At 44.6% G+C, this 12,811-nt stretch overlaps 2 protein-coding genes across 2 annotated transcripts in view; both read right to left on the bottom strand.

Annotated features, from left to right (window-relative positions):
* Positions 1-5,858, bottom strand: part of Galphas (G protein alpha s subunit) — a 37,954-nt gene extending 32,096 nt beyond the window's left edge. The window contains exon 1 of the mRNA XM_076799797.1: positions 3,256-5,858. Within this exon, the coding sequence (XP_076655912.1) occupies positions 3,256-3,394 (139 nt within the window). The 5' untranslated portion in view covers positions 3,395-5,858. The remainder of the gene's footprint in view (positions 1-3,255) is intronic.
* Positions 5,859-6,628: 770 nt separating this feature from the next.
* Stip1 (Stress-induced phosphoprotein 1) lies at positions 6,629-9,541 on the bottom strand. The gene is made up of 3 exons (XM_076799791.1): positions 9,102-9,541; positions 7,263-8,755; positions 6,629-7,171 (listed from the first exon to the last, which is right to left on the bottom strand). The coding sequence occupies exons 1-3, from the start codon at positions 9,108-9,110 to the stop codon at positions 7,099-7,101; spliced, it is 1,575 nt and encodes a 524-aa protein (XP_076655906.1). The 5' UTR covers positions 9,111-9,541; the 3' UTR covers positions 6,629-7,098.
* Positions 9,542-12,811: the final 3,270 nt, after the last annotated feature.

Below are 12,811 nucleotides of genomic sequence, written 5' to 3' on the forward strand. Positions count from 1 at the left end.
AAACTGTTTGTGCTGCCAATTGTTTCACTATGGCTAGTCCATAAGACACGGGACCAAACAGATATTTCTTTTTCTCGATATTTGAACAACGAAAGACCTCCTCAAGTTTTGTTTAAAATTAGTTAATAGTATACAGTATCTAGGGTTTATTTAGAAAGCACAAAATTATATTACGTATTATATCATATTCTGTTTTTATGCAGTCGCGGTAGAAATGGCTGGTTGCAATTTGAAACATTTCTTACGACTCAATAGAATTAAATATAATACCAGTAAATACATTTCTATTTGGTTCCTATGTCTTGCAATTAACGCGTACGGGTTTTATTTTGCAGAGAGACCCGCAATCTAGTTATATTGAGAGGAATATTAAGTTATATTAAGAAGATAAATATTTCTTTTTCTCAATGGATATAAAAATCAATTTTTACCACAATATTAAGTTTCTGAAGAATTAAATGAACTCCTGCATTGGGAACAATAACGTGTCAACAATTTCTGTGAATGAACCCCGCGAACGAAAATTTGGAAAGCTTATTGTATTAGAGAAATCTGTCTGATTCTCTGACGTCCTGCTCGCTCGCTTACAGAAGTAAGTCGCATGAATATGTGGGAATGAAAATAATTTAGCCGAGAGTTATAGCTCGCATGTTAAACCAGTGTGCGTCGTCGCGACGTCGGTGGTTTTCGACGGTGCACATGAAATATTCGCAGCAACCTTTGCTCTTTCGGCGAACCGTAACCAGAATTACTTTTTGAGAAGTAAATCCGCTGTGCGGATCGAAGACCGCGGGAAAAAGAGGCGACGTCGACATTTATTTCACCGGACGAACGAAGATTTATTTTTCCAAAACTCTCGACTCAACAATCGCTGAAATTAACATTCTCCATTTTTCTCCGGATCCTCTTGAAATCTACATAAAAAGATTTTAATTCACTTTACTCTTGAAACGTAGACAAAAAGATTTTAATTTACCAGGAGAACTGTGGCTGCAGAAAATTCGAATTTAGAGGGACAATCGCATCCCTGGGTCAAAATGGACCCGAAGATGGAGATGGTATTGAACTAAATTCAAATTAAATGATTCGGTTCCTATAATGAATGAAATATTGATATCATCGATATAAAATGATAATAATCAAAACGTATTATCAAGCTTGAAATTGTTTCTAATGTAAATTGGCACTGAATTATTAAATTGTAATTTTAATAACACAGTCTAGGGTACTAGAATGATGTAGTCATTCTTTCAGAAAGAAAGAAGAAATCCTGCCTGTTCAGCATCGACAGTGTCAAAAGAGTAATTACCCCGACGCCTGAGTGGGCAATGCCCCGAGTAGGCGTGGCTTTGGTGCTCCCGACTCCTACGGAGCTGGAGCACTGCCCCGTGGGGCAATCTAAGCCCAGGACTGTTTTAACAGACGAGGATAACGAAGAAATATAAAAAGATAGGATCGAGGAGGAAAAACGAGAATTTTTCACGGTCAACAGGTTGAATCGAGAGGGGCGATTTTTTTTATAGAAGATTGCGATTGGAACGAGACTGAGGGACGCTGAAATTTATTATTAACATAAGAGAAAAATGCGATCGAAATGATTCGGAATATGAGGAAGTAAAGAATTGGAATATTCACAATCCTCCCGTAGTCTGGATTAGGACACCCTGTATAGCTGGCAGGATCGAATACGTGAACGGGGAACAATGACTCGAACCATGCAACGGAACTCGAGCCAGAATTAACTGCAACGCTGATGCGACACCCTTTTGGTACATTGGCTTTGCCCTTGCCTACTGGAGGATCACGCGATCGTTCGATCGAGAGAGAATCACACAGAGTCTCTGGATCTTAAATTTGTGTCCCTTGAATGGACCCATTCTTTAATGAATGCTTCGCTACGGGAATAGATCGCTTCTTTATCATATAAAAAATATCGAGGGTAGCCAACAAGAAGGGGGTGGGGCAGTCAACTCCTCGAAAAGGGGCGGTAACAACTCGCGTCCCCTAAAGTCGAAATTATCAATCGACTATAGATATTTAACGTTAATTCGAAAGCCGGTCTCCAAGTCCCAAGGGAACTAATTTCAACGGAGACACCCCTATTTAACCCTTCCGTTCGTCAGGATGATTATAGTCACCCCTAAAGGCGACCATACTCGCCCACCATCGGGAGTTTATTTTGTACCAGAGGTGTGTAGTCCACCGTATAAATTTCGCGTGAATTACCAACGCTCGTTGGTCACGCTTCTAATAAAAAATTTAATTATCCCAATATGTAGTATGGAAGAACATTCATGCAGTATAAAAAAAGCAATAACCGTCCCGTGCGGCAGGCAACCCGTACCAGGTTCACCCGGTTAGAATAACCAACGGGTTAGCCGTAAAGAATCGAACGCAACCATAGTTCCCGAACGTGCGCGCCGAAGGCGTGAAAATTTCAGTCTCCAATTAATTTCTTCAAAGTTACAACTAGGAAACTTCGACGATATATCCGGAAACTTTGAAAACAGGTTCGAACACCATGAACACCAGTGGTCACCGAACTTATAAATTTACAGTATACTTTCTCGAAAAATTCTCGGCAAGGCGGAGCCTAGATGAATTTCGAAAAGATCAATTTCAATCATTAGATTGCGGATCGTGAAAAATAAAAATTGTCTATCTCAAACTGTTGCGAAATAGAAATTGACCTCCTTCGTTCACCTTGTTGTTCAAGAATTTTTCTTTAATATATTTCTAATGCCATTTTACTTAATTGGTCTTTTTATCGCGGCCGATTTTGCTCGTGCCGTTAAAATACCGGGTCAGAACGGACCCGGGTCCCGCGATCCATGTGTTAACTTGCAGAAAAGAATATAACAATACTTTTGAGCTTCTACAATCGTTTTCCGACTCGACGTTGCTCCTCGTTTTTGTCGTGAATGTATAAAATTGATCATAAATAGATAATTTCTAGTTCGAATGATCTAGCCGATCGAGTCGCGAGAAGGTGGATCTTCGATCTCCATGCTGGTTCGCGTACCCCTCGGGCAATAATAGCGCGCAACCTCCCTCCCTCCCCCCGGCCACTGTGTCGACCATTGACATGTTGCATCGCGAGAGGGGCGGATTACCGACGGGGGTAGCTAGAGTGGGGGACAGGGGGCGGGGGGTTGGTCGGGGAGTATCGGTTTGAAATCCTAAATAAAAATCGAGATCTCTCTTTCTCTCTGGAAAAAAAGGAAAAAGAAAAAGAAAAAAGGCTTGATCCCCTACCGAGCAAAAGAAGCCTGTGAGTGGCCCGGTACACTTGCTTGTCCTTTTGCAACTGCCTGGTGATGGCATCGGAGCGCCTCTTCTGGTTCTTGCTGTCATCCTGGCTGGCCTTGCTGCTCTGGCTGCCGAAACACCCCATGACACACCACGAGAGAGACACGCGCGGCTCGCCCTCTTCGCTCTTCCCTTCCACTGCTGTTGCTTCTCTGTTTGTCACCGCGTTCGCAAAGAAAACAAAAAAAAACACACACACACACACACACGCGCGCGCGCGCGCGAAAAAAGTAACAGAGACACCTATCCTCTCTCTATCTCTCTTACTCTCTCCCTCTCCGGCGACGTTGGATCTCGGCTTCCGGTCGAATCCTCTCCGTCGAAGGGCCGCAGAGCTCTACGGAGCCGGCTTGTTTATCTCGTTCTCGATCGCACGAGAGAGAACGCTGAGGAAAACTACCCCTCTCCCTCGAGTGATTCGGCCCGTTCCCGACGTCCACGAAGAGGTCCGTTTCGTTCCTTCGTCCCGGCTGTCTGTCTGTCTGTCACTCGATACTTAATCTATCACCGTCGGGCGCTTACACCTCCGAGCCTTCGACCTTCTATCGACGTCTCCCTCTCTCTCTCTCTCTCTCTCTCTGGCTCTCTGACTCTCTCTCTCCCTTCTATCTCCTTCTCTCTTTCAGCCACCCGCCGCCTCTATATTACCCGGTGTGTGTGTGAGAGAGTCTCTCTCTCTTTATATCCCTAGACCCTTTCTGTACACCAGAAGAACTACCGTACACGGTATATATATGTATATATGTATATACAATATCTCTCTCTCTCTCTCTCTCTCTCTCTTTCTTTCTCTTTTTCTCTCTCTCTCAATTATATCCTCGGGCACCTCACACGTTCACTATCACGGCTTCTCTCACTGTCTCCCGCGAAACCATAGCTACACTCTGTGTCGGCGACGGTGCTGCGCTGGGTCCAACGTTGATTATTATAGAAAAAAAAAATGTTACGGGGATGTACACTGTGATCCGAACACGCACTCACGCACACACACACACCACTGTCTCTGTCTACCTTCGAACGATCGCACGGTGTGTGACACCTGGTCACTAATTGATCCGCTCCGTTACGTGGCGGACATGTAGCGGCGAGTTTTTCGGTGTGTGTCACAGGCGATGTAACCCGCGCACGATTTGTCCCTGTGTGTGCACGTATGTATGTGTGTAAGTATATATATATATATAAACGTATATTATATATACATGTACATATATATATATGTATGTATATATATCGCTATATATGTACGTAAAAGTTATTGTGTTGTATCGGCCACTTACGAATCTCTCGGTTCAAACACTGGGCCAGAACCGGCCGCGGAGAGACACTCGTCGGCAGGTTGCGATAGAGGGAGTAAGCACGAGGCGCGAGAGAGAGAGAGACAGAGGTGGGAGCGAGACACCGGGACTGGGATATAATAGGTTGACGTGCACTATCGTCTGATGCGCCTCGCTGCGAACACGGGATAGACGGTACACACGCGAAATCGTTGTCGGCCGCTTCCGTTTGTCGTTCCTGCAGCCACAGCAGGAGCAGAAGACACCGCCGCACACGGCGCGGTCGCGTGTCCTCCTCGCCGTACACCACCAGCAGAACACAACCTCCTCAGCCTCGCCTACCACCGACTCCCTACTACCTTTCGGGCCAGAACAACGAGAAGTTAAAATAGATCGGCTCCGGTGCTTAGGCGCTAGCTAGCCTCTCCGGTTTTTCCTCTCTCTCTCTCTCTCTTTCTGTAGATAAGGAAGACTTTTGAATATCCCCTCCTGGAGCCGCGAGGAGAATCCTCACGATCCCCGGATCGCTTCCTTTCTTGATCCTTGGATTTTCCTGGATTTTTCGAGGGCTCGTCCGGGTTCCCCCTCACCCTATTTTCTCTCTCTCTCTTTCTTACTCTCACTCTCTCGCTCTCTTTCTCTCTCTCTCTCGCTCTCTACCCCTCTCTTCTCGTTGATGAGAACCACAGCACCAACCACCACTCGGGGAACCCAACGGTGTGCCCTCTCTCACGCACACCCTCGAGCGGTCTCTGCTTCCTGGGTCCGTCTATCCGATCCTCCCAGCGCCTCGGTCCTCACCACGTTCGCCAGGTCTCCTCACTCAAGAATCCCCGAGGTAAATCGCGGCCGAAACATCCGAGACGAGGTGCTCCCTGCAGCCAACATGTCGTCTGCTAGGCCCACCAGCGCGGCGGACCACCGCGCTTCAGGATGGATCAGGTTCGTATACGGTGCGACGAGCGCCCTGCGCTTCTTCCTACTCTCCTCTTCTCTTTTTCTCTATTTATTCTCCTCTCCGGCTCACTACACCGCCGTTCTCCTGCCGAGGATACCGGACTACCCGTACACCACGATTCGCTCGCGTTCGATCTCTGGACCGTAGTTTTTCCAATCGTTTCGCTCCGGGGCCAACAATCTGTCGTGGTCTCTGCGAATGCGTCGACTGCAACGCCCTCAAACACCGACCGCACCAAACCGACGTTCCCGTGTCTCTGTGTAGAGCTGTCTCGTTCACGAGACCCTGTACGTGCACGGACTACTTCTTTCACTCGTACCACACAGCCAGAGACACGCGCGAGCAGCTTTAGTTTCAAGAGGCGATAGATCGCGCTGTAATCAAGCCGCACATCTATGTGCAGCGACCGGGATTTAAATCGTGGGAGAATGAAAATATTACAGGCTGTTCCGTGGGGGCGAAGGGGGAATACAACTCGGACGGGAACGATGCGGTGATACATAATTACCGTTCCTCGTTGGAATTGTATTCCTTTTTACAGATCGTTGGTATCGCTGCAATCGAAACGTTGGCAACACGTATACAGTTAACTTGGTACCTGTGTTGACCACGATCTTTTGAACCAGGATGAACCCTCTGTACGAACCTCAACCTGAACTAATTAGGTCCTCTTCATGCTCTATAATTTCCTAAAATGTCTATCTTAATGCCTAAGTATTGATAACTAGACTGCGGATCTTTTGACGAAATAAAGACTTTTCGAGTCAATTGCAGCGAACAGAAGTTCAAGAAAAATGTATTCACTCTTTTTTGACAATTTGAAGAAATCGAGAATAGTTACGTTTATGTCTTCATTTGTATCTGACCTATTTTATTTTTGCCATGAATGCACAAAATCCGCAATCTAATGATAACTGACGAATAACATCCTATTTTGATTGAAGAGTTGATTAACGGCTAGGGGTTGATAGACTACACATCTTGATGCATTCATTTCCACCCGGAGGAAATCTTTCAGTAATTAATTGTTCTCTTAACTTCCGCAAAATTAGAATGGGAATTAGCATAAAGATGCGCAGTCCGCCGATTAAAGTAACGTGTGATTTATTCGTTTGTAATGCCACAGATACATTTTGTACAGATCGAAGCGATTTTTAAACAAGGAAACCTAAAGAAATTCTAATGTTAAGAAGATTCCGATCGAATAAGCGCCAACTTTCAAAAAGCAGTTTTATATTGAAATCCGACATTAAATAAATCACAGAAGTATGTCCTATAATTACGTCGTTATCGCTATTGTTATTCCTTCTTTTGTTTTATTATTACAACATCAATTACAGTATCTTTATTTTCGTTTTTGAATCAAATGTGTAGCGCTTATGAAGTAAAAACTAGGTACAATGAATACATCGTTTAAGCGGCCTGCACGATCGAATAACGTATTTCTAATACATAATAAAAAGAGAATGAACGGCATGGTTTTCTTTTCCTTGATACCAAAGGAACTTGGTGACAATGAAATGTCAGAGCAATGCACAAGTACAAAAGTTTTCGTTCTCAATAAATAGCGATAAGACCCGTCTCCAACAGTTTCTGCAACTTCGCTGCTATATTGGGATTCTTCAGGTGGCTGAAAGCGAAAACATTTACATATTAATGAGATAAGATTAACACTCTACGCGTTACGTCCGTACTTGGCACCAATATAATGTAATACTTACTCTCGCAGAGCACGGGGGTCGCTTTGCATCTGATCTAAAATAAGTCTCATGGTCGGATCGCTCAATATGCTTTGAACTTCCGGATCCGACATTGCTCTCTTTCTGACTTCTTCGGGATTAGAACTAAAGGAGACCGCGCAAGTTCGGTACGCCGCCAACGCTTCCTTGTTGTTGGGATCCACCTCGAGCGCTTTCTGATAGGCATTCAGGGCTTTTCCTTGTTGCTGCATTCCTTGCAGGATCTTCCCTTTTCTGATCCATCCTTTGATGAACTTCGGATCGATCTCGAGACATTTATCGCAATCCTTTAATCCGAGATCAAACGCTGCTAATTTCATGTAACATGCTGCTCTGTTGCTATAGTATTTCGGATCGTCGGGATTTCTCTTTATCGCTTCTGTGTAATGTTTTATTGCTGTGGGATAGTCGCCGTCCTTGTACCTCTGGTTACCAAGCTCCTTCTCCTCTTCCGCTTTCTCCGGATCGATGTACGCTCTTCTTTCCTCCTCCTTGATGATCTTATCTACGTCCGAGAGGAGAGTTTTGATCTCGGGCGTTCTGTGTTCAGACATAGACTTCTCATAGTAAACCTTCGCCTGTTTCCAGTTCTCCATTTTCTTATACGCGTGACCGATTCTGGTGAACGCTTTCGCTATTAATTTAAAATCGGCCCTATTCTCTCTTCCTACCTCGATGGCTTTCTCGCACTGCGAGATACATTTCTCGTACTCTTTCTGTTCGAAATATACCGCCGCCACGTTTAATTGATAAATGATTTCTGTAGGCTCTAATTCTATGGCTCTGTTGTAATGTGCGAGAGCCTCTTCGAAACTCTTCTTCTTGTAAGCTTCGTTACCCAATTCCTTCTCATTGAGCGCTTCTCTCTTTTCAGGAGGTAAATTGTCCTCCTCCTTTTTCTGTGGTTTAGGTGGATCTTGCTTAGGCGTCTGAGATTTCGGAGGCTGAGGAGGATCTGTGTCCATCGGCTCTTCCCCTCCGTCCCCATGTGTGCCCATCATATCTTTGAGATTTTTAAGAATGTTTTTGTCTTTCATCAGCGAATCTAGAGCGTCATATACCTTCGGATCTTGGAAGTTCGGTAGTTTCGTAAAAAAGTCTGCTGGTATGTTTGTGGCAGCAGAAGCTTTCTGTGCTTTCACCGAAGCCAGTGCGCTCTTGAGTTGAGCATTGTCCGGTTCCAATTTTAGGCCAGCGTTGTAAGCTTCGATAGATTCGTCGTACTTACCCAAGTAAGCAAGGGCACTTCCCTTGCGAGAATAACCTCTGACCCATTCAGGATTCAAGTTCACGGTCTCCTCCGCATCCTCCAGAGCCTGCTCGTACTTGCCTGCCTTGGCATAGGCAGCTGATCTGTTGCTGAAGAGCACATGATTGCAGCTGTCTAACGCTATCGCTTCCGTGTAGTGTTGAATAGCCTCCTCGATCTTTCCTTCTTGCAAAGCAATATTCCCTTTCTCTTTAATCCCACTAACCTGTAAATCGCATCGTAACATTTCAGCGACGTGAATCGAGAACGTGTGATAGCATGTTATCTCTCGTAAAAATCGGGTTCGAGAAACATCGCGAAAATTTACGGTTATTGTAGATGACCGCGGACGTACGACTTAGTTTTGTTATTCGCGAGACAGGGAGATCGGAACCTGGTGGAGTCGCAACGATCGAACATTCAAGAAAAATCGTTCTATGGGAAGCGAGGACAGCGCACAACAATTCGTTCACAGATAAACGTGTGTGTGCGCGATCAACGGTTTCGCGGAGGAACACACAAAGTGTTTTCGCGAATTCAGCGTCCGCGTGTATATCTGCTTGCGAGTTTACCTGATCCATAACGCTTCACCGTCGAATCGTGGCGGTTTCGTTTCACTTTTTCGAGACTTATTGTTTTCCGCTGGCAATGATACGCAATGACTCGTGGGAATGTTCAGCCTCGAGCCGGCGCAGATATTCAGAAAGCTCCAGAAATGGACAACTAGCGCCGCTCCTTGATCGTCGCGAAACTATATGGCTATGTTGTTCGCGATGTGCGCCTCCCTCTCGATTATGTTCGATGTTTTTCTAGCACGTTCGAGGTGGTTCGAGGGGAACACCCTCTACTTTATCTACACCGAGGACCGTGATGTCCGACAAGGTTCGAGATCAATCGAGATGACGACGACGACGTGTTCCGTTCGCGAAACACCTCGTTTCGCAATTTCGCACTGTATACCTGAACGACGCGTACTCTCGACGTTTTGTAATTACGTCCTACGCGGAATGCAGGACAGAGAGTGGATCGATGGATCCGAGACGCCATCTCTTGGACTTTGGACCGAAACACTTGGGAACAAATGAATAAAAGCAGTCGGCCATTAATCGATTCGCATTTTGAATTTGTTCAGTTCAAAATAATTAATTGAATTTAAAGAGTGAATCGTAATAAAGAATTGTTCCTTTTAAAACAGGTCTGAATTAATATTGTGTTTTTGGGAGAATCGACAATCGTATATTCCGATTGTAATTGGTAATTAGTAATTGCAGTATATATTGTCCTAGTCGGCTCAAGGACATGGGGATTATTACAATTTTTATTAGATCTCCGAAGGATTAGTTCTTTAAATAATTACCAAAGAAAAATAGATGGGGCAACTAATTGCTACGTATTTAGTAAATAATGTCGTAACTATTTTCAAGTCAGAGTAATAAACAAAAAATGTCCACATACTTTTGAGAGGCACTGTACATCCTACACGACTTCTTTCCGATCATGCACCATATATATTTGCATAATTGCATGTTGCATATGTTTTACATAATTCCTACGTTATCACTGCGATTCTGCTCAAACGGTAAACCATACTTCGTTCTTACTCCGTTCAATGGATACAGGGTTTTAAATCTGTCAACAGAAACGACGAGTTATCACGTCGATGCTGTTTTACCAATATCCTTCAACAGTTTCCTTCGACCTTTTATTTATTTTATTTGTTTACAAGGAAACTATTGAACACAACGGCGCCATAATCATTGTAACGATGTTATATTTATTATGAAGATAATGCACAGACTGAGGACTTTATGCATGTATGTCAGAAATACGAAATTATGAGAACAAATATATGAATATAGTTACAGTATTTTCTTATTTAGTTGTTAAAAAAAAAATGTTCATTTTAATGGAATTTCGACTTCTCACGGAATTGACTCGGAAAGTTTCTTGCACAAAGATCCACAGTCTAATAAGCATATGACCTTTCGAAGACGATGCTCGGGTCAGTTCTGACCCACTGCTTTCAAAGCCTCACATGCCTATAGTTCCCGACGAGTAAATTTAATTTGGTGCCGACAGTATTCTATCAGCACCGTAAAAAAAAATTCTTAAATCGTGTTACAGAGGAACCTAATAATTGCCAATCGTGCAATTACGCGTCAAGTATGTTTAACTTCTAATGCTTTATCGTCGCGTCAATTTGGCAAGTTGAAGAGACAGAATGACGTGTAAAAAGATCAGGTGATCTATCTAGAATATTTTTTCGTTCTCTACATTACTATGAAAGTAAGGGTTAAAAATCGAACTGTATCGAATGTATTGACGCGCGCGTCATTCTGCGTCGCACTTTTCCATAGAACCGAAACGCGTTACGGTGTTTCGCGTTAGGCGAGAGATTAAAAACTAAAAATACGCAGTTTACGAGCTCGCGAAGGAGGAAGTCCATCGGCAGGGAAGCGGGAAAAAAGAAAAGAGAAAATAAAGGCGGTGGTGGTTCACGTGAGTGGGCGGTATCGCCAGTATGAATGACTTTTTGGCCACTAAGAGATAGATGTCTCGGTCTGCTCGGCTGGCCAAGGTTGCTCGATCTGGCAGGCGCTTTCGTCGCCACAGAACCCGGTATTTCCATCGGCACAAACTGGAGGGACTGGGGATTCCCCACGGTTCTCGCCGATGCATATTTTTCTCCGTCCCGCGAGCCAGTTCGATAACCGTGTTGTATTATCGCCGACATCTCGCTTTTTTATCCAACCCGAAGGGACACTTATCCACGCGGGCGGTCTACCACTATCCGCAATCCTCTATTTCCCTGTCCAATCTATCAAACGTTATTTCGATGGGTTTTCCTAATGCATAAATACCCGGGACAACCGAAGCAATTTACTAACGGTTAGCGTTACTAAGCAATTTTAACAGAATTAACGTCCGCGATATCGCCTTGGGAGCAAAGTACTCGACCGTCGGGCACCTTCCCCTTCCTACATTAACGAAATTTAGGCTTATTCTTGGGCCTGGGTCTGTTCTGACCCAGGATTACAACGGGTAACGTCTAACTAAGGCTATGTTACTTCGTATAAAGTATAAACTTAGAACAAAAATTGTGATCTCAAGTGTGAGCTAGTCAATTTGGGGTCTATTCTGACCCAGGGTTATAGTCCACTAGGGCTTCTACTTCTACTAGGTCCAACAAGAACATCAAGGTGGATGTCAAAAGAGAAGAGAAAGAAAAAAAAATTCGTATATTCGAATCTAACTGCATCTGGCTGCCGGGAGATCAGCAAAAGCGTCCGGTCTCGACTAATTTATTATGATCTCGTATTGGCCGGGGGGAGGAGGAGGGGTAGGAATATGGACGAGGTGTTTGGATGTCGACGGACGGTTTTGGACGTCGCTATACATCCCCTCCTCGCTCGGATCCAAATATATCCCGGAACCTGTTCGCCTCGCAGACCAAACTCCCCCAAAAAGGAATAAGTCTGCAAGCTTCTTGGAATGCTTAGACCGTTACACACCGGACGATCGACTCGAAATAACCAACCCGGTCCTTGCTCTACATTTTTACGTCGGGTCCCGGCTAAATTAACACGCACCATCCCCCTCTTAGCGTCTCGCAGGCCCGCGGCGCGCGGATTCTTCAGCTCATAACTCGATATCCATAGGATTGACCTGTTAACCGGATGACACGATCAACTACGCAGACACTTTTCCACGTGAATCACGTCGCACTCTTGTCGCGCGCGCGCGCGCGCGTGCACGGAATTAATTTGATATAGTTTACGCTGTTACGGATATCGTGATGAACAGAAGACCATCATCGGTTAATCCCGTGTATCACTTAGCTGGGATTCCACGGCTCCCATTTTTCGTGTTAGGCGAAATTTCGACGGGGACACTTTCACTTCACCAGCTTGACTGGTGATGTACCAGTTATGTTTGCGAATGATTAAATTGAAACGGCGGGGAATCTCGGGCGAGCGATAATCTCGTGATAGATCCGAGCATGTAGCTTACAACTGTGAAGTTCAAATATTCGCGTGGTGCTAAGGAAATTTAATAATTGCGACTATTGTCGAGCAATTAAACCGTATCCGTGGGAATTCTGAGAGAGCGATGATAACTCCGTCTGTGAATAAAATTTTCGCGCGGTTAGACTGTACCGAGAATTCTGAAAAAATTCACTATGATGCATTCGAGTATGTAGTTTACGTCTGTGAAGTTCAAATGTTCACAAGCGCTAAGGAAGTTTCATAATTGCAATTATTTCGAGCAATTAGCCCGTAGC

Source organism: Halictus rubicundus, chromosome 13 (genome assembly GCF_050948215.1).
Source record: "Halictus rubicundus isolate RS-2024b chromosome 13, iyHalRubi1_principal, whole genome shotgun sequence".
Classification (NCBI taxonomy): Eukaryota; Metazoa; Arthropoda; class Insecta; order Hymenoptera; family Halictidae; genus Halictus; species Halictus rubicundus.